At 46.1% G+C, this 22,046-nt stretch overlaps 1 protein-coding gene across 1 annotated transcript; it reads right to left on the bottom strand.

Annotated features, from left to right (window-relative positions):
- Positions 1–1,121: 1,121 nt before the first annotated feature.
- Positions 1,122–20,121, bottom strand: GP2 (glycoprotein 2). Its single transcript, XM_003790702.3, has 10 exons — positions 20,000–20,121; positions 16,362–16,475; positions 14,177–14,388; positions 13,571–13,719; positions 11,893–12,138; positions 10,835–10,997; positions 9,857–9,941; positions 7,751–7,795; positions 4,932–5,162; positions 1,122–1,205 (listed from the first exon to the last, which is right to left on the bottom strand). The coding sequence occupies exons 1-9, from the start codon at positions 20,070–20,072 to the stop codon at positions 5,104–5,106; spliced, it is 1,146 nt and encodes a 381-aa protein (XP_003790750.1). The 5' UTR covers positions 20,073–20,121; the 3' UTR covers positions 1,122–1,205; positions 4,932–5,103.
- Positions 20,122–22,046: the final 1,925 nt, after the last annotated feature.

Raw genomic sequence — 22,046 nt, 5'->3', positions numbered from 1 at the left:
GTTTGAAAATCTCTATGACTTTCTAAGATTTGATTGCCTATTGGCTGTTATGTACATTACACTCTAGACTTAGCCTCCCAAGATTTTTATTGCTTTGTCTTCCCCTACCCCTTAACTGTAATAGTAATTGTTCTTGAGCTTCACTCAACTTGGTCTCCACCAATAACCATTATGTTGGTTCCATTGAGCCTACCTCAATGAGAAAAAGAGCAACATTTAAGCTTCCAACCAATCTCCCCTGAAGCCATAGGAGATGAGAACTAGGGGAAAAGAAAATGATTCTCTGTAAGGTTGGCTGACAATGGGGTGGGAATGAATATCTGAAATAGAATCCAGAATTCCTATTTCACACTTTGATTTGTCTTTTTCACCATAATTACACAAGTAAAACTTCTCCTCTTTTTTTTTTCTTTTTTTTTGAGACAGGGTGTCACTGTGTCTCCCACGCTAGAGTTTGTGGCATCATCATAGCTCACTGTATCCTCCAACTCCTGTCCTCAAGTGATCTTCTTAGCTCAGCCTCCTGATTAGCTGGGATGACAGTTGTGCACCACCACACCTGGCTAAATCTTTTAAAAGCTTTTTTTAGAGACAGGATCATACTAAGTTGCCTAGGCTGGTCTTGAACTTCCAGCCTCAAGCCACTCTTATGCCTCATCCTCCCAAAGTGCTGGGGTTACAGGCATGAGCCACAACACCTGGCTGATAGTCTCCCTTATTTCTGCTATGAAGCTCTTTCTTTCCCTCCTGGAAGATGGCAGCATGATTGTTGAGGAGGTAAAAGGATAAAGCAGAAAGAATGCAGTCCATTTCTTCACTTATTCAGCCGATAATGTTAGAATATGACAAAGTCCCTCAAGTGACTCACAGTCTGGGGTGAAGGGGATGGGACAGAAGTAAAAACAGATTAATTTCAGATGTAGATAGCACATGTGACAAAGGTCTGTAAAGAAGTGGCCACAAAGTAGGGAATGATTAGCTTTGGGCCAGAGAGAGAGGCCAGGAAGGCTTTGTAGGAGAAATGACCTTGAAGTTGAGTCCTGAAGTTAGCATCCCAGATCGGGGAAGAGTCTTTCAGGCAGCAAGAACAGCACATACAACAGTAGGGCAGGGAGCTGGTCTTGAACCCGTGAGGTCAGGCAATCCACCTGCCTCAGCCTCCCAGAGTGCTAGGATTACAGGCATGAGCCATTGCACCCAGCCAGCTCCCTTGTTTTCTAGGTAACCTAGCCATTTTTTCACTCGGCTGATGGACTTCCTCTGGCAGTTATTTTAGAGAGGACACATGGGCAGCTGTGCTGATATTCTCCATTTGCCCCCTTCCCCCTTTTGGTCCACTTTCCACCTTTTCCCACCCTGTAGTGTGCCCTGTGTCCCAATAACCTTCGTGAATTGCACCAATCATCATTGTCCTTCCTTCCTTCCTAACAGCATCTAAACCTGAATTAGTTCCTGCTTCCCTATTCCCTTCTCAGAATCATCCAACACAAGTCCAAATCCAAGCTTCCCCTCCTAAGATGCTCCCAAGATTCCTCTGGGGTGTATTCTTTCTGCCTCAGCAAGCCAGATAAAACTAATTTTTACTAACAACAAGTGTGTGCCCAGCGGTCTTTTTGCTGATAGATTCTGACGTACTATGCAAACTCATTCTTCCTAAAGCTATGGCTGAAGAAAAGAAAAGAAAAAAAACAGTAGGGCAGGGTAAAATAGAACATCTCAGGGCTCTATGAGAAATTCTGTGATGCTGGAAGAGGGGTTATAAAGAGTGTAAGGATAAAATCTAAGGCTGGATGGCCAGGCAACGGCTCAGGGGTCAGAGGATGTGGTCCGTCCACTGAGCACGGAAGAAAGGGCTGCTGGAGGGATGTGAAGAAGCAGTGACTTTTGCTTTAACTGCTCACTAGTTGCAGAGTAGAGAATGGATTGGGAGAGGTGAACCCGGAGACAAACCACTTAAGAGGCTATGATAGTGGTCCAGGGGAGAGAGGAGAGCAGCTTGAAAAAGATCCAAGCCAATGAGGTCGAAGAAAAGTGGGTGGATTTGATAAAGCTTCAGAAGAGAAAATCGAATATGATGAGGAAGGAAAATACGAGGATAATCTCCAGCCCTTTACAGGAGAAAGAGGCTGGCGGAGAGGGCGGGAGTGAGGAGAGGTTATGAAATGGGCTATGTCGGGTAGAAGGTATCCTCTGGGGTCCCCATTCCAAATTTCCTTCAGGTGACCAGCTCCACCTTTCTCCCTGCCCCCCCACCCCCAATGCCCATCTGGTCATAACACATTTTGTAAGGGACTAAGGATGGTCCTGCCATTTCTCTTTTCTGGACTTTAGGTTCCATCTGTAAAATGAAGGGATGAACTTTCCCTCTTCTCCCAGGCTGGGCTGACGTCTCCCTTCTCTGAGGCTTGCGGCATCTGTCTCTGTCTTACATTGCAAAGCTGTTACTGCTTTCAGTCCGCATGCCCTGTTTTCCCACATAGACCTGAAGTTCCTGGAGGGCAGGGCTGCCTCACACCTCTCTCCAGCTGCTGATAGGCAGTCCCTTAGGACTGCGAGCTTCCAGTCTTCCTGGAAGTGAGTCATGTTCCTTCTAGTCTCCAGAACTTTGAGATGCTTGGTACAGGGCCCCAGGGTTGGACTTTAACTTGCTCTCCAGCTGGGCAGCACAGAGGATGCAGGGAGAAGTGAGCTGATGGGAAAGGAAACATCCAGCCTGGGCTCCTGGATCTTGGAGAGTTGCATCTAGGTCCTGTGTCTTGTAGGTATGTGTGTGTATTTCTGCACATACTTGTGTGCATGCATGTTTGCACATACACATGCCTGAGTATTGGATGTGAGCGTCTCTGTATCTAGATGTATATGAGGGTCTGTGTATGTGTTTGCACCTAAACAATCATGCATAAGTCAGTGGACACAAGTTAGCATCTGTATATCCATGAATATCAATGCCTGTGTATATGTGAGGGTGTCTGCATTGGCGAATTCATTTCTGTCTTCATATAAGCGTCAGTGAGTATGTCTGTGTTTCCACACGCCTGTGAGTGGCACATATGTTACACACATACACATGAGCATAAATACAGGTGTTGATGTGTCTCTGTGTGTTTTGTGTTGTGTATAAATGGAGAAAGAATACAGTGACTAGTTAAAAACTTAGGATCCAAATTCTGGCCACCTGGGTTCAAGCCTTACATCCAGCATTTAAAAGCTATAAGCTCTTGGGTGAGTAATTATTCTTTTTAAAGCCTTGGTTTACTCATCTCTAAATTGGGAATAACAATAATAGCTACCTTCAATGTCTAATGTAAAGATAGAAAAACAGTGCCCATCATACACTTAAAATAATACTTAATAAATAGAGCATATTTTAAAATGTTGGTTGTTAACAAAGGTCTTCATGGCAACAGATAGATCTGTACGTGGCTGGACTTGAGGGCCCAGGTGATTCTGTCCGTGTGTGCTAATGTGCCTTTGGGCACACGAGGTTGACATGTGTCTGTTAGATGGATGAACTGGTATGGACGGAAACCTCAGGGTGCACAGGGCCCGAGTCTGAGGGCCAGTGGATCCGTGTGTTTGAGTGTGGTATGCCTGTGAGTGACCCTGTGTAAGTTTATCTCCTACCAGGACAGTGAACCTTCTACCAGAAGAGATTGCGTCTCATCTGTTATTGTTCCCAGGTTCTAGAACCTGGGACACAGGGATGGACTCTGACCCAAGCAGTGAAATCAGAGCCTCCAATGCAGTTTGGATGTGGGATAGCAAGATGCTAGTCAGTCACTGGTGGCCGCGTATTAGGAAGGGATGGGATATGAAGCTGCAATGTCCAGATTTACTCAAGGTATAAAAGAATAAGACAAGCTGGCTCCAGACAAGGGGCACATGAAGGAGGCATGCACAATAAGCAGATGCAAAAGACACTTGCTTTGGGAAGAGGGACAGATGGAAAAAAAGACAAACTTCAGTGTCCTGTGGTTTGAAGTACCTCCTCCCAGTGCTTGTGCAACCAGCGTGTGTATTTGCCCCTGGACTTTGGGATTCTATATCCATTTAAATAATTCTCCTTTTGCCTGAGCTAGTTGGAGCAGATTTCTGTTTCTTGCAACCACACCATCTCTGAATAAGACAGCACTTCTTATTCAGTGCTCTTACTCAGAAAGGCTCTTCTCAGCAGACACAGGCTCAGTATCCACTGGTGCATCCCTGGTTCCTGATGTGTCCTCAAGGCCAGCTTGGGGAGCCCTGGTGTGTAGCTGTGGGAGGCGGAAGTGGTATCTTTGTGGGGGACTTTGTAAGGACTCATTAAAAGTTTCCAGCAAGAGACTTCTCCCTCCCATAGTGGGATGGGAGTGTTGCTTTCTTCTGGGACGCCCTGCTTACCCCTTCAGAGCAAGCACATCACTATAGCAAGAGGTGTTTTCTGGGGTGATGGCATCGCTGTGTCAAAACCAAGCTGTTCCTCTGGCATCCAGCATTCAAGGGTAGGACTATGTGTAGTTCTAGGCAAGTCACATCATGCCTGGGGTGTGGTGGGGGACAGGGAGTAAAGGGGACCTGTCTTCCCTGGGGAAGAATCTCCAACTGTGGCCCCTTTACATGTTCTCACGGTGATGGTTGAGACCATGATGGAAACACATCAGAGGAAGCAGAGTGAACGCAAGAGTCAGTCTGTTCAATTCATCAGCACTCAGAACAGGAGATGCTTGGGAAGGAGTCATGAGAGGGGCCCCTTTTTTGTGTTCACCCCTCCCCTGGTCACAGTATAGACACTTCTTCCCAGGAGTTACAATCATGAGCTACATTTCCAGTAAAGAAGCCACAGAGGCACCTAGCAAGTTTGCTTTGGAGGTTCCATCATCAAATGAGAAAGCCACCTCAGGGCACTGACACAGGCCCAGTTATGAGGAAAAGGGGATTACAAAGGCACTGACAGTATTAAAGAAGGTGAAAGCTCTTCCCTTCCCCTAAACCTAGCCTGGCATTAAGTCTGTTAATACCAAGACTGCATGAATTGGAGAAGATTCCAGCAGTGCTGAAGGGTGAATGGGAGCCACTGCCAGAGGGAAGGACACAAACATCTAAGCAAGATGCCCAGTTGAGCCTTCAAAGCAGCCAAGCCAGGAGGACAGTCAGGAGCAGCATGGGCCAGGCCACCAGGAACCCTGAAACACAAGAGAGGTAGTCAAGTGTTTGGCCTTGGAACTTGGCGGCAAATGCAAGGTTCTCCCTTGTATTTTGCTCCATAAGGATGAAAAAGGCAGAGCATCCTTTCTATCATGTGGTTGATATAAAGTTATCTGATCACCCTCCACCTTTTTCATTTTGCTCTGGGCACACAGGAAGGCAATTTTTCTCAGCCTCCTTCACAGGTGAGTGAGACCATGTGACTGAACCTGGCCAATGAGATGTGGGCAGAAGTCATCTATGCCGTTTCTAGGCCTGCTTCCCTAAAACTTCCTGCATGGTCCTGTGGCTCTCACATCTACCATCTAGGAACAAGATGCAGAGGATCCATGATAGGACTTTCGGGGGATAGTGCAGTTGGCAGAAATTGCCAGCAGGTATTAGGAACCTGAGTTCCTAACAACTGCATGGAGCAAGACTGTACTCCTCCAACCCCTTCCCCAGTGACTTAGTGGGGAATGATACTATTGTGCAAAATCACAGAAGATTGGGGGCTGTTTGTTACAGCAGCCAGCATTACTTACACTGACTAACACTAAAGAGGCAGAAAGACTCAGAGGTTAAAAAGCACTGCCCCGAGGCCTGACTGTTAGCTTAGAATCTCAGGTCTACAAATAGCAAGTTATTAAACCTCTCTGTGCCTGAGTTTTCCAGTATGCAAAACAAAAACATTACTAGCACCTATAACCTTGCTGAATTGGTATAAGGCTTAAATGAGTGAATACATATTGAGACTTTACAACAGCACTCAGCACAGGGTAAACACTATGTAAGTGTCGGTTTTGAAAATTAGACTCTGTGATCTTATTCAGCTGGGATCACATCTCTCTAGCTGTATAATCAAAGTTAATGGGGGGGCTGGATCCTGGATGATAGCTGCCTTGTAGCATGGGGCCTAGGAAAAGCATGTGTACCCTCCCATCATACTATCAAATTATAACACCTCTCCATCCTCCCAATTTTAAAGTAACTTGCTGATGTCCTGGAAGTGGGGAGAGGAAAATAATAATTGCCAGAACCATATAAGTGTATGACAACCAATTTATACTTACACATGCAGGTTGATGTTCAATTAATTCTAAAACATCAAAAATGATTGAGAAACAGCAAACAGTGAAAACCACAAGTGCCCTCTTGTGGTGGTCTACTACCTCAACATCAGATTGACCCCTTCCTCTTCCAGAAGGCTCCAAAATCCACTGCCCACCATTGAAATTAGTCTATTCAGCAAACTCTACTGGGACTCCACACCATTCTAGGCAATAAGCTGACCGAAAAGTCTGACAGAAATCACTGAGACTTGAGGTCTCTAACTTCAAGCTGCTTTTAGACTGAGCTTTAACTACTCTTTCCAATAAGCATTACTTTTCTTGGTGTTGTCCTAATGTTACTATGGAGCACAGAGAGGCCATCTTGGACTTATCCTGGAAGTTTTTAGAATGCTATCTAATTGGAGATTTGAGGGTTGAAAGAACTTTTTCATGTCTGGGGAGTAGTAAAATCTAAATAGCGCATGCTTTCCACTCTGTCTAAAATATATTTCTAGTACCCCAGAAATATATACAAATATTGTCTGTCTATCCGTGTATATTTCTTTCACTTGTCAGCTTGTTGAACTCCGAGTCATTCATCAAAAGCACCCATCAGACGTTACTGGTGAAATTCTTTTCAGACCTTATTCAGTACAGTCAGTTAATCTATGCACTCTTTTCAGTATCTACTTGCTTATCATTTATTTGCTTGTGGACTTGTCCCATTTGTGCAATGCACTGTTGGTCTCCTGGCCTATGAGGCTCATTCCCCTAACATTTGCATATCTGACTGTTTTTCTCCTTTGGTTCAAATATCACCTCCTCTGAAAGTTTTTCTGACACTTATCTGCTCTAATATTCACTCTTCCTTCCTACTTTAACAATAAAATCATTAGACATTGAGCATGTGGCCACCCAGAATAAAGATTAACATGTCCCAGCTTCCTTTGTAGCCAAGAATGGGCATGTGGAGGTGTAAATTACCAGCTTTGGGGAATGTTTCTCAATACTCATTGACTTCTTGTTCTCTCTATCCTTACGCCTAAGGTAATGGTTGGCTCTCTGGCTGTCATCTGGGATCATGGGTGGAGGTGTGAGCTGGAGGGAGCCTGGACCTTTAATGACTTCATGGCGTCACCTTAGTAGCCTTAGATGGCTTGCCTCTAGACTTAATTTAAGTGTGAGAGAAATAAATTTCTATCTTATCCAAGACATTGTTACCTTGCCAGTAATCTTTTATTTCTCAATTACTTTGTTAACTTTTCATTGCCTGGTCTGTCCTGCTCACTGTCACATCTTCAGTACCTAGAACACCACCTCGTACATAGTAGGTACTCAATAAATAAGTTTTGTTACAGGACTGTCTTCTTTGCTAGGCTATGAGCATTTCAAGAGCTGGTTTCGAATATGATTCATTTCAGTGTCCACCACAGTCACTAGCACAATGAAGCGGCCGAATCAATATGCACTGAATTGAAAAGAGGAAGGAGAAAGAGTTGGGAGGGTTGTGGGAAAGGCATAAGAAAATGGTGTACCTGAGGTGCTGGGGGTTCCACTCCTGATACCAGAAAACTGGGCATCTGTGAACAAGAGTAGAAGAAGGTAAGGGCTTCCCACTCTGGAGACTGGGACACTGAGGCCATAGGTGCCCCAAGTCCTCCTTGACCTGGCCCTCACCATACTGACAGTCCATACTGACTGTGGAGGCATCTATTATCTGGCAGGCATGCATTTTACACTTAATCCTCTTGACAGATTTGTGAGAAAAATATCCTCATCCCCATTTGACAGATGAGAAGACTGAGGCTTGGCAACGTTTAAAGGACTTGCCAAGTTGATTTTGCCAGTCAGTAGCAGAGCTGGGATACAAACCCCAGTACATTCGATTTGAAATTATAAGTTCCTAACTGCCCCTACCCCAGTTACCCTGTAATATCACATGAGGCCACAAGTTGAAGGCTCAGTAAAAGGGTAGGGTGGCTCAGGGCAGATTCCCTTCTCCAGACATTGCTTATCTGGAGAATGGAAGTGGTAGCAGTGCCTAACTCCTTGGACTGTTGTGAGCATTCAAAGTGACAACACAAATAAAGGTGGTACAGTGCTAGCCACGAAGAAATTATTATTATTATTAACATTACCGAATCTTAATTACTTTAAAGCAAAAAAAAGAAAAGTTTTCAGGGCACTTGGGTTGTTTCCACATCTTTGGGTTTGAGGATTGGGCTGCCACAAGCATACGAGTGCAAGTGTTCTCACAGTAAAATGACTTTTTTCTTTTGGGTAGATACCTAGTAGTTGGATTGCAGGATCAAATGGAAAGTCATGAATTTGACAAATAAACTGTGTATTTATACACCATAGAATACTATGCAGTCATCAAAAGATGGAGGTTTTGTATCTTTTTAACAACCTGGATGGTTTTGGAGAACGCTGTCCTATGTAAATTATCACAAGAATGGAAAAACAAGAATCACATGTGCTCAATACTAAATTAAAACTAGTAGATTAAGGTGGGGTGCTGTGGCTCCTGCCTATAATCCTGGCACTCTGGGAGGCCATGGTGGGTGGATGGCTTAAACTCAGAAGTTCGAGAGCAGCCTGAGAAATAGGGAGACTCCGTCTCTACAAATAGCCGGGCATTGTGGCAGGTGTCTGTAGTCCCAGCTTCTAGGGAAGCTGAGGCATAAGAATCACTTGAGCCCAAGAATATGAGGCTGCTGTGAGCTATGATTACAGCGTGGCACTCAGGGTGTCTAAAACAAAACAAAACAAAAAAAAAGGAAGAAAAAAGAAAAAGAAACTAGTAGATTAACAACTACCTGCTCACATGAGAGAAAAACTCAATTAAATACAAGGAGGGGGGAGTGGGAGGGAATTTGGCAAGTTTCCCCCTCCCCAAAGGAACAATGCCCAAGGAGGATATGGCACACTTCCTGAGTGAAGGACACAGCTACAGCTCAGACTACCTTACAAGCAATGTAACCTAATCATGTGGGTCCTCAGATTAATCTGAAATTAAAAATTTTTTTTATTCATCTAAGTTTCTCAAGTTCTCCATTGTAGTAGAAATAAAAACCAGGACGGTACTACTAATCCACGAGGAGGATGGATGGAAATCTGAGGAATAATTGGAAAACTTCCCCTCTATCACACTCCAGAACACTCTAACTGAATTTTGGAGAATTTTGGTCACTTGCTCGAAAACAAAATTACATTTAAGTGGGAGTTAGGACTTAAACTCGGTGTCAAAAGGACTGAGTTCTGGGGGACCAGGGAGCAAATGGAATAACAGAAGGCTACCTGCTTCGAAATCAGACTGTGCTGGCTAAGTTCAATCCTAACTCCAGCCACTCACAAGCAGGGTGAGCTTTGGGTGAGTCACTTCATCTCTCTGAGTCTTTATCTCTCATCTGTCAAATGGACACAGTAACTTGAGGATTAAGTGAACTGATGGATGCAAGAGCTTAGCTTGGCCTCTGGCCAATGGCAGTGTTGTTTAGGATACATGGAATAGACCCACCTGTGCAGGCCCGACTGAGGGGGTAAAATGCCCGAAGGGGTTGGGCTGGTGACCTCAGGCACTTGTGGTTAACTGTCGGCACTTGGCCCACTGGTCTTGTCACCTGGCCCTAGCCACTTACCTTTTCGAGTGATGGGTCCCAAATCCAGAACCCTGGCTAGGTCGATGCCCTGTCCTTCACTGCGGACTTGATTTCTTGAGCAAGACTGCAGGAATGGAGAACTCTCATGTGTCAACATTGAAATACATGATCTCTATCCACACTGCCCTTGCAACAGGCAGCTTTGGCACGAGAACTGGGCCCCACACACCCTGGTGCTAATTCTTATGCTGTGGTTGTCTCAATCTAGAGAATTCTCAGTGGCATGTCAAACACCTGGCTTTGAGGCTTCTCTGCTTTCTTTTAGCTGTGTAATCTGGAGCAAATGACTTCACCTCTCTGTGATGACTAAATAGTATCTACTTGATTGTGAAGATTAAAATAAGGTATGTTGGCCACATATAGACACTGGGTAAGTACTCAACAGACTCCAAATATTCACTGGCAGTGCCAAACGGCACTAAGTATGGGGGGGACACTGGAGTCATCTCTCAGCCGGTGCACATCCCAGCTCTGGTAACTTGCCAGCTGTGTGTAGGACTAGGGCAAGGCAAAGGACTTCTGTGAGCCTCAGTTTTCCTACACTGGGGCTGATAAAACAATCTGCTTAAAGGTTGTTGTGAAAGTTAAGTTAGGTAAAACACGTAAAAGTTTTAGCATGGTGCTTGACTCAGAGTAAGCACTGGAAAAGCCTACTATTATTATATGTATAATCATTTTATAACACGGCTTGTGCCCAGGGGACCTAGTAGACAGTTTTCTTCTGATCTGCTTCCTGGGGGCAAAATAGTTGCTTACAACTGGGGTTTTAGGAGGTCTAAATTCCATCTATTCATCCTTTGTTCTTCCTTCCCTCACCTTCCTTCCTTCCTTCCTCCCTCCCTCCCTCCCTCCCTTCTTCCCTCCCTCCATAATCCCAGTAAATATATATGAAAGCCTATTATCAGGTGCCAGGCTCCATGGCAGGCTCTGGATAGTGCAGTCCAAAGAGACACTCACAGGCTGGCACTGTTCGTTAAGGGAGTCACAGAGATGTATCTCACAATGCAGGAAAACTAGGTTGTGATGTCCCGCAAACATGAACATCTGAACTGAGAACCGGCTTTCCGAAGACCTCCCATTCTCCTCCATCTGGATAGTGGAATCACGCTGATTTGGGCAGCTGCAGGGGGTGGGGGTGACAGGGAAAAGGGTGTAATTTCTAAAAACAGCAGCAGAGAAAGTTAGAGAGTCCCTCCAGGTTCCCTCTATTATATTATAAGAACACAGACCTTTTCTAGTCCTCCATTTTTCCTCCAAGATGGTATCCTTATAAACACACGTGGTTTAGATTATTTGGGGCACAGTCTCCAGAGTGAAACAGATTGGTTTGAAATTTCAACCCCATCTACTTCTAGCTAAGTGACCATGGCAGGTTACTTATTCTAACCTCAAACCTCAATTTTTTGTTTTTTTTTGAGACAGAGTCTCACATTGTCACCCTTGGTAGAGTGCTGTGACATCACAGCTCACAGCAAATTCAAAATTTTTTGGGCTTAAGTGATTCTCTTGTCTCAGCCTCCCAGATAGCTGGGATCACAAGTGCCCGCCACAATGCCTGGCTTTGTTGTTGTTGTTGTTGTTGTTGTTTTTGTTGTTGTTGCAGTTGTCATTGTTGTTCAGCTGGCTTGGGCCAGGTTCGAACCCGGCTCCCTCAGTGTATGTGGCTGGTGCCATAACCACTGTGCTATGGGTGCTGAGCCTCAATTTTTTTGTCTGTAAAGTGGAAACAGTAATATCGACTTCATTAACATCTATATAATCTATCATAGTTCACCATTACTTAGTTGATCCCCTATTTTTGAACAATGTTATCAAGAATATTGAAATAGAAAATAATTGACATTTATTTTCTCTGTCCACCTATTTGGTATTCATGAATACTTTAGGCAAAAATTTCAGGAGTGCTATTTCTGGGTCCAATGGGCATGGTCTTGGTATATAATACAATTTACACAATTGTATTACATGGAGGTAAGAACATTTTTCCAAAGGATAATCCCAGAGTCACCCATTACCTGTTTTTGATGATAAAATACTTCACAGGGTCAGCCTTGTCTTTAGTGGGGGTGGCATAGCAGTTCCTCAGTAGCAGGTTGAATCGGGAGGTGTCCCCTCTCTCCAAGATGGCACCCACATAGAGCATGGTGTCCACCGACAGCAGAGCTGTGGGCCCTTCATAAGGATTCGTGTAGTTCTGGTCTTGGAAGAGGGCCATCCTGACAGTGAACTCTCCGTTCCCATCCAGACTGAGGTTCAGGGAACTGAGACAAGGAAAACCACCACAGTGGAAACATGAGGTTTTTACCAGAGAGAGTAACTTAAGTCAAGCTCTCCAGTTGTATGGGGCACTTACCAAGGCATACCTTTGCTCCCTAAATGAATTGTTCAATCCTTCATTTAAACTGAGGATTTCCTAGCTTCTAGGCACTAAACTTGACAAACAGAGTCTGTCTCCAGGATGTCCAACAATCTGTCCTGCAGGACGGCTCCCACCTGTTTTCCTCATTGGGGGAGTAACTGTGAGTGTAGTGTATGAGCCATCCTCTCGCCTGGAGAATGGGGCTTGGGACCAGGTCAGTGGGTTCACAAGTTCTAGCAGCAGATCTCTTCCCTCCACCTCACAAGATACGTGGCTTTCATTTTGATTTTTGACAAATGAAGGGCCCCAACATCTAACTGGAAAATTTTCTACTCTTTCTAATCCTACCATTCGGTGAGTCCAGGAGGTAATAAGGAAATGGGAAGGACACTCTGACATCCAGAAAGTCTCCCTGGTAAGTCAAAGAATGCTAAAGAACACTGATTCAGCAGGACCCCATTCCAGAATCAGAGACACAACAAAACAGATAAAAACCCCTGCCCAGATTGAATCCTGCCCAAATTGCTATTGTTCTATTTCTGGTGGGGATGGGGGTACTGTCTATCCAATAAAAGCTACTCTCTGCTCAAATCTCATATTGCCAGGAAGTCTTCCTGACCCCACTCCACACCAAGATTGGGTCTGGGACCCCTATTCCCTGCTCCCAAAGGACCCCATGTTTCTCCTGCAAGCATTCATCTCACTTACAAATATTTACTTAATCTGTTTTTTCTTTTTTCTTTTGCTTTCTTTCTTTATTTTTTATGGAGACAGAGTCTCATTTTGTGGCCCTCAGTAGAGTACCATGCAGTCATAGCTCATAGCAACCTCAAACTCACTTGGGCTTAAGTGATCCTCTAGCCTCAGCCTTCCAAGTAGCTGGGACTACAGGCACCTGCCAGAATGCCCAGCTATTTTTTGGCAGAGACGAGGTCTCACTCTGGCTCATGCTGGTCTCGAACCTCTGAGCTCAGGGCAATCCACCCACCTCGGTCTCCCAGGGTGCTAGGATTACAAGCGCGAGCTACCATGCCTGGCCATACTTAATCTGTTGTTTAATGAACTTGTCCTAGGTTTTTGTTCCCTAGCACATTGAACAAGCACTGTTTTGTGTTGCTGCATTGCTTCATAATAAAAATCTTTAACATCCACAAATACTCCATCTGCCTCATTCATGTGGAACATCCTTAATATGCTATCAATAAATATTTGTGGAAAAAATGATTGAATAGATGAAAGCTTCCGTAACATCCTGTGGACATCATAAGCTGTACCTGAAGTGACTGTGACCAATGTCAGGGCTATAGGGCAAAGGGAAAGGGTCAGCGCCGTACCTGACAATGGGCTGTAGGGCAGTTTGGAGGCTGAGTTTCATGTCCAGTGGGTATGCACATTGAAAGTTGACATTCAGGATGGTATCTCTGATGATGAAATCATTGACCAAGGAGACGGTGTTTTTGTAGATGGCATGGGTTTGATTTCTCTTTAGCATAAAAACAAAACCACAGGTGTGTTTGTGGGTACGTGTGTCTCGGTGTCTCTCACACTCAGACCTGTCTGATTCTAGAGTCAGTGTTCTCAGCCATGCAGTCACCTGTCTTCTGTCTCAAGGAGGTAAAGGGACCTTTTCCTCCAGTGGCACTAACATTTTACAGGAAGGAGCATGAGGGCTCCAGACCAAACATTAGAATTCTCGACCTATGGGAAGAATCAGGGACCACCATGCCTGCCTCTCTGTGCATCCACATCAGCCGTAATTAAAATAATCATATCTTACATTCATTAAACTCAAGTGTCGGATTGTTGACCGACGTGTATAATCCTACATAACCCTTGGGGTCCTGAGAGGCCAAATGACAAGCTCAAGATCACATGGCTTCTATGATGGGTCTTTGATCTGACTCTCACACTCTGACAGCAGTGGTGTGCATGCCACTTACCTCCACAATGTTCCCACAAGCACTAGCCTGGACAGGGCTGGTCACAGACACCCAGTTCCTCTCTCCTCTGTGTATGATGCTGCTGCAGTTTCGGTCTCGCAAGTAGGCAATGACTTCCTCCCCCAGACCCAGGCCTCCCAGCAAACACTTGTCCAGATTCACCTGGATCTCCCTGTCCCCACAGTCCAGCTGAGGTTTCAAACTGTGAATATCTGCAAAGCAGAGAGGGGGCAGGTGGAGTGAACAGGGGTCTGAACGTAGTGGGCAGAACCCACATTCCTCACCCTTTGGCGAGACCACAGTGCCCAATGGGAGGTTGGGTAGACTTCAGGGTGCCTGGGACCCAGATGGAATTCACACTCAGGCTGGTGGCAAGGAAGGTTGGCAGGGGGCCCTGGGTCCAAGATTGTCAAGCGTCCCATGTGCAGGCTTGGCTAAGGCTTTCTTGCCTTGTTCCTCTTGGGGATTGGTGCTTTGAGGGAAGTGAGTTGATCCTGCATTCTATACTAAAACCAAAGCTAGATATACAGTCCTTTGTAAAGCCAGCACATCTCACCAGGTTCAGAGAAATTGTATTCACTTTTCATTCATTCGGCAAATACTTCTTGAGCATCTCCTACCTGCCAAGCACTGGGGATACAAAGTCCCCATCCTTATACTATGTATACTCCAATAGGGGAGACAGAGAGTGAACTATAGAAATATAATTCCTATTGTATTCATGAATGCACTGATTCAACATACATTTACCAACTACCAGGTACCTTCAACATGGAAATAAATGAGACGTGGACTCAGCCAAGAGAATTGCTTACTGTTGTGTAGACAACAACACATTAACAGCTTATTATAATTCAATACGATAAAGGAACAGACAGAGCGTATTCCAGGTACAGGGGGAGCTCACAGGGAGGTATATCTAACTCTGTTGGCTAAGTCAGGGAAGGGTTTATAACCAGAGTTTTGCTAGTGAATAAAGCAAGTGAGGCCATCCCAGGCTGAGGGGATAGCAGAGGAGATAGTGTGGAGCTGGGAGGAAACAGTGCATTTGCAAAGGTGCAGAGTTCAAGGTACGGAAACTTAGAACAGGAGAGGGGAGAGGTGCCAGAGAGGGAGAAGGAAGTGAAGGCCACATCCTAGAATGATGTGGGGGCTCACAGTGGGGGCTCACTGGATAGCCACTGCTCTGCATGGCACTGCTGAAGACATGAGGCAGGCCAGCTGCCCCCCCCCCCTCAGCTCAGGGTGCCCACCTCGGTGCAAGGAAGACATCTTCAAATCTTGACGTCTGATACCGTGATGGGATTTGAGGCCCAGAAAACAATGCCATCCCTATGGGCTCTCATTCTCCCCCACGAGCAGAGAGAGTCTTTGAAGAGAGCAGGTTGTTTTCACCCCTCATTCCCCACACTGCTCCTTCCAGGCACATTCAAGATTCCCTCATACACACTGAAGCCCCAATTTCCAAATGTGTCATGCTCCTTCTTGTCCCTCTGCCTAGAATACTCTGTCTTTAATAGGGACCAGGAGTATGTTCAGAGGAAGATGTGGTTGTGCCAAGGGCAAGGTCAAAGGCCCTTGGTAGAATCCAATGATGGGGAGAAATAATCTCAGTGGGAGTTTCAACCCCCAACCAGGCTCATCTATGGCAATCTTACCCAGAGGCCATCTGATTCTGCTCACTCATCTCCTGTGATGAAAAACTCAAGACCTCTACAGCCAACCCATCTGAACTGCTCTGATGTAGTTCTCATAATAGCCCTTTATGGTGGGTATTTTTATTATCATCTTATCCCCATGTTACAGATGAGGACATTAAGGCTCAGAGAGTATAGATGACTTGTCCCAGGAGTCTGCCCATGTCCCTGACACAAAGACACTGCAGCTGTCTGCATGTAGCTCCCACACTTGCAGAATTCTTGTCTTCAGTGCTTTTGTCCCTCGTGGATCAAGCCTACCCATGACAGAGCTATTTTCTGAAGCCAGAAGTCAGTGGCTGTCATGGAAGTTTGCTCCAACTCTGCCCTCCCAACCTTGCAAACCCACTGGTTTTCTAGCAAGCAGACCAGAGAACTCCTGTTCCCCGATCTCTAGTCCATGCCCGCCCTCAACTCTGGTCCACACCTCATCCTGACCCTCTGGAGGTCCCTCCCTCCTGCCCTTCCCTTTCCTGTGAGCCACTCACCAGAGCTGTTAAGGTTCTGTCTGCAGAAACAGTCCCAGGTGCCGTTGGATGTGCGGAGGCACTCCTCTGTGGGGCGGCAGGCCTTGTCACACTTGTCCTCCACAGTGGAAGGGTCTGGGGTATAAGCACAGGACGCGGGAGTGGATGTGGGGCCCAGCATGGTGGGTAAGCCTCTGGAGTGCAAGTTCAAATCCTAGCTCTGTCATGCCCCAGCTGTGTGATCCTGAGAGCTAGCTCCCTAACTCTTTTGTGCCCCAGGGGGCGATTGGATAGCACCTGTCTCACAGAGTTGGGAAGAGGGTCCTTTAAAGTGCTTAGGAGAACAGCAAAGGCATTGTGACCACTACATCTCAGCTGTTATTCTTGTCATTATCCTTTGTTTTGTTTTGTTTTGTTTTGTTTTGTTTGCCAGATAAGAAAAGAGAGGCTCAAAGAGGTAAGTCAAATGGCCTAAATAGAACGGGAATCCAAATGACATTCTGCTATGCACACATTTATAAACTGGGAGATTATGCCCTCAAATCAGAATTTCTGGGTTTACTGGAGATGTCGGAAGGCCTGGCAACCTTTTGGCTATGTTTTCACTGGGCAATAGCTGGCCGGAGGCTGTTTAAGGCTGCTCTGGGTCACCTCCTCTTAACTTGCTCCTCTCCCTTTCTTAAGCCCTGGGGTGGCTTTGCTGCTCACCTGTGCAGTATCTCAGACTACACTCGGGGGTTCCCTCCAGCTGGTACACGTGGTACCCGCCCGGGCAGGCCTTCACCAGCACGTCCCTCTTCCATAAACAGCAGTTGTCACTCCAGTGGGCACAGGAGGTGCGGTTGACGATGCCATCCCCGAGCACAGGGTGCATCCCGTTCAGCCACATGGGAGCATCCGTCTGGCATCGGTACACTGGGACACAGGTCTCCGGCATCCTCACTCCTCCCTCACCCACAAAGCGGTACCAGCCGCTCAGGCCCCTGTCACACCCCCGGGAGCTTCCTGTGTTCTCTGTGCTTCGGAAGGGTTCATCCAGGAGGGTGTAATTCTGGCAGGGGTCAAAACAGCTCTCAGAATCATCACAGTACAAGTCCATTCCATAGGAACCGGCCTCGCTGGGGTTTCTGTAACCTGGGAAAGTGACAGAGTGAGCTTGCGTGTGCTGAACAAGGCCTCCAACTTCGTGGAGGGTTTCTTCCTCTCCACGTTCTACTTTCCCAAAGGACCTCCGTGAAGATAATAGGTGCACAATTCATTAATCAGACATCAAACTTCATCACTTTGCAGTGGAAATAATCAATGAAGACTTTGGTATTTCCTAGGCATTAAGGACGGTGGGGCTGCCAGCTGGCACAACACCTCTCTCCCTCTCATCAGAGTTAGGAGTCCTTCCCTGTGTGCCCGTACATGGTGGCTTTGTTTGACCAATATTTGTTCTTCTCATCATAAGTATAATACATGCTCACTGAAAAAGAACTGCAAACATTATTAAAATGAATCAAGCAGAAACGAAAGTTGTCATCAGCCCATTCCATTTCCAGGCCTAATCATAAATTTGTTATAATTCATGACACCTTCAGATCCTTCCTATGCTTATGCTTAAAACATGGATTTTTAAAAAAAAATAAAAAAATGAGTTTAATCCTGTACAGTGTTTTTTCCCCCCTCTTGCATTTTTTACTTAATATGAACATTTTTCTGTATCAGGAGATACAGTCTAACTAACACAAGATTTCTCCACCTCAGCACTACTGACATTTTGGTTGGATCATTCTTCATGGGGGTGGGGGTGGCTTCTGTCCTGTGCATTTTGAGGAGTATTTAAGAGTATTCCTGGCTTTTACCCACTAGTGGCCAGTGGCACCCACCAGAATTTGTCTCCAGGTATTGCTAAATGTTCCTGGGGGAGGCAAAATCACCCCCAATTCAGTGGGAACCACTAATGTGATCTAATGAGACTATTTCGGCTTGGTGCCTGTAGCTCAGCAGCTGGGGTGCCAGCCACATACACTGGAGCTGGTGGGTTTGAACCTGGCCTGGGCCTGCCAAACAACAATGACAACTACACCAAAAAAATAATAGCCAGGTGTTGTGTTGGGCACCTATAGTCCCAGCCGCTTGGGAGGCTGAGGCAAGAGAATCGTGTAAGCCCAAGAGTTTGAGGTTGCTGTGAGCTGTGATGCCACAGCACTCTACAGAGGGCGACATAGTGAGACTGTCTCAAAAAATAAAATAAAATAAAATCTTTAAAAAAAGAGACTATATCTGATCTACCATGTATTTGTCTGTGTGTGTGTGTACACGCTAAACAGTTTTAGGGGCAGTGACATATGATGGTGGCAGAGATGAAGGAGGAAGACCACAGGCTGGGAAGGCTGGGTTGAAATCCAGCTCCACACTTTCCAGCTAAGTACATGGCAGGTGATTTAACTTCCCTGAAACTCATCTGCAAAACCACACCTGTGAGCTGTGCCTCCCAGACATCAGCCATTCCCAGGCTTAGGGCACGTTGTTTTCCACATCATTGACTTCAAATGTTTCTTTCAATGATTCTCTTTAAAAATTAGTCTTATCTACAAAGAAGATCGTGCTGAGGCATGAGTGTGCTGAGCCCAAATGCAGATCTAAGAGAATGGGGGCTCTTATTAAGAGATGCAAGCTTTTTGAACTGGGAGGAGATAATGAAGAGAAGGGGCCAAGCAATCCCGTTGTAAATGTCTTTTATTTTATTATGAGGACAATAAAACCTTGAGGTTATGTTAAAAAAAATTAAGTTTTATCTTAAGGAATATTATCTGTGATAACATAGGTAATATGTACTAGGTATATTTCTTAAATCTGCATGAAAACAAATGGATAGCCATTAAAAATTTTTAAGAGGCTGCCATACACCCCTAGAGTCATCTTGGAATATTTATGCCCCACTTGAGGAAACATAAGCCCTTAAAGGACTGTTAGAGGATTAAATGAAATAATGTGTGTAAATGCCAGGCATTCTCCTTTAATTCTGATTTGCTAAATGCTGGGGGTGCCTGATTAAAGAGCTAGGTACACATTCGGAATCATATCCTTATCAAATACATTAGAGGGGCTTTTTGGAAAATGAGATTTTCAAGCCTGCTCATGTACTTATCTTAAGGAATCCCCAAACTTGTTATTCTTGGATTATTTTCTGCATACCCCAGATTTTCGCATCTGAGGCCATGAGCTTGGTTCCCCTATCCACCCAGGGTTGAAATTTGCACCCTTGTCTTATAGAAACCCTTCTATGAGCATCTGTTTTGTTTGATTCAAAGTTCTTGGAAAGAGCCTGGAGAGATCTCTAGCCTTTTCAGGAGAAGGAGAAGGCACTTGCTAACACAAGTGGGTGATTCGTTCCTCATCCTCTCCAATCCAGGTTCTCTGATGTCCCCCAGATATGGGCATGAGAAGTTAACTGGCACCCCATCCTCTCACAGAAATTTCCAATTTGGTTCTTTGAAAAATTGTGACTTGATTTCCATTTTTCTCATCATGTTTCCCTTGACTTCTGCCTCTAAGTCTTTGCCTCAGGCCCTGCAGCTCCTCTCACTGACCAGAACCACCTTCCCTGCCCTTCCTGCTCACTCCCCAGGTCTTGCCAGACATCTGAGAGGCCAGGTGAACAGGGCACTCACCTTGCTGCACTGCCGATGCCAGGGTCAGAACGCAGGAGGCCAAGGCCAGCCACAGGAGGTCAGAGCCCGTCATCCTTTCCACAGGTGAGGCCAGAAGGTCACTCTACAGTGTCCCCATGCAGGTATGGAAAAGGAAAGCCCCAGATAAGATCAGGGCACAGGCCCATGTCCTCAAAAACAGAACTGCTGTCTTCCTTCAGTAAGAGCTGCATTGTTTCCAAGCAAGGGTGCGTTGCAGAAAGGGGGTGAGATACTGGGAGCTTGCCAAGGGGATGAGGTTGACAGCACACAAATCAAAGGCAAGCTTAGAAACAGCTGGCACTGCAGAATGTCCTGGAAGGGTCTCAGGATGGTCCCTGCTCAGGTGGAGGTAGAGGCTGTCTGAAGATTGGGTTGAAAGAGAGGGTTTCAGGTGCCTGGGAATACCTACAGACAAAAGTAATGGCTGCCCTGTCTTAGTTTTATGCCTCAGGTACTGCTGAGACCCCTCCCCCGAAATGTACTCTAGGCATGTAGATTTCCAGAGGAGTGGGGCCATATCAGGTCAAGCCCCATGTGCCTTGCTCCCAACATGAAATCTGGTACAAAACAGGTGGCTCAATAAAGATAAGGGGTGCATGAAAGTAAGAACTGTGAAGAGCCTGCCAACCCTCCAGTGACATTTACTCTTCAGGGAAACTTCCTGAACAAGAAAATCTTTGGATGACTTCCGACAGTCTCTGGAAGATCTCAGTTGAAGATAGGGATCTGTTTCTGGCAGGGATAGTGTGAATCTAGAATGAAAGCGCAGGCACAGGAGAGCAGCAAGGACCAAGCATTCTTAGAGATGAGACTCCCAAGTAGAGACCTATCTCCCCACTAGAGGTGCCAGGGCAAGGGTGAGGGTGGCATCTGCATGCCTGGAGCAGCAGCAGGTGGGTGGAAGCATGGCTGAAAGCATGGCTGAGTTGGACACAGGGTATCTGGAGCCCCTGACAATGGCCAGGGTCGCAGGGTCTAAACCAGGGGTCCTCAAACTTTTTAAATAGGGGGCCAGTTCACTGTCCCTCAGACCGCTGGAGGGCCGGATTGCGGGCCCTGGGATGAGTCCGCTGCTAAGCAGGACAGGCAGCGGTGGCAAAAACACCCGGCCGGCCGGATAAATGTCCTAGGCGGGCTGTATGTGACCCGTGGGCCGCAGTTTGAGGACGCCTGGTCTAAACTCTTTACCAGGTTCTGAAAATTTCCAAGAACAAATAACCCTAGCCAGTCCAGTGGATTAAGAGAGGGCCCCCGCCCTAGGATTCAGAGAAAGCCTGCTGGGACTGGGAGGACTTACCTGGGGTGAGACCACACAGCGTTCCTCCTCCTCTGGCCAACCATGGGAACGCAGCCTGCTGTCTTTTTATTGCTATTTGCCACCCATGTGGCTCTTCACAATTGGTGCTAAAGTTCCAAGCACACACTGGGTATTGGTGAGATAAGCAATTTACGCAAAGGATGGTGAAAGGAAGGCCCTCCCCTGACACCATACCCTTCCAGCAGTTTCACCGTCTCGCCGATGCTTCCCTATAAACAATAGCGATGTGTGCCGGATGCTGAACAGCCTGGGCTCCGCTCAATGCTCTGCCACCATGCTTCTCACAATTAATCCTCATAATAAACCAGTGAAGCTGGTGCCATGTTTATTACCAGAAGCCAAATACTAATCAAAAGGAAGCTTAATACCCAAAGGGAAGTGGAGAGAAGTCAAACAGGTACTTGTTTGCACAATGGATTTTCTATCTACCTCCTGTTCTTAGCTAATCACCTTAGAACACTTCTGCTTCTGTCTGGAGGCAAGTTGGAGAAAGGCAATAAATAAGGAAGGGGATAGGGGTGATTTCCACTCTTGACCCGTAGAAACCACCCAACTTCAGACATTCTAACGCTAGGGAGTTTGGGAAGGTCTGATTGGGTGCTGGTCATAACATGGCAAAGGACAGACAGCTGCTGGGCAAAATAAGTATCAGAAGCCCCCTCCTCCAATACGTGGGCTACCCTGGGGACTGGAAGGCATGGACCTGAG

Source organism: Otolemur garnettii, unplaced genomic scaffold (assembly GCF_000181295.1).
Source record: "Otolemur garnettii isolate 467f Iridium unplaced genomic scaffold, OtoGar3 scaffold00044, whole genome shotgun sequence".
Classification (NCBI taxonomy): domain Eukaryota; kingdom Metazoa; phylum Chordata; class Mammalia; order Primates; family Galagidae; genus Otolemur; species Otolemur garnettii.
This window is presented reverse-complemented; position numbering and strand designations above follow the sequence as displayed.

Bases quoted from the DNA above. Each gene is read 5' to 3' on its own strand.
- GP2 (XM_003790702.3), bottom strand. From the start codon at position 20,072: ATGACGGGCTCTGACCTCCTGTGGCTGGCCTTGGCCTCCTGCGTTCTG. The intron at 13,720-14,176 runs GTAAGTGGCATG...TTTATGCTAAAG, and splicing joins CTTGTGGGAACATTGTGGAG to AGAAATCAAACCCATGCCAT. The intron at 10,998-11,892 runs GTAATGGGTGAC...CACCCCCTGCAG, and splicing joins TATTTTATCATCAAAAACAG to CTGCCCAAATCAGCGTGATT.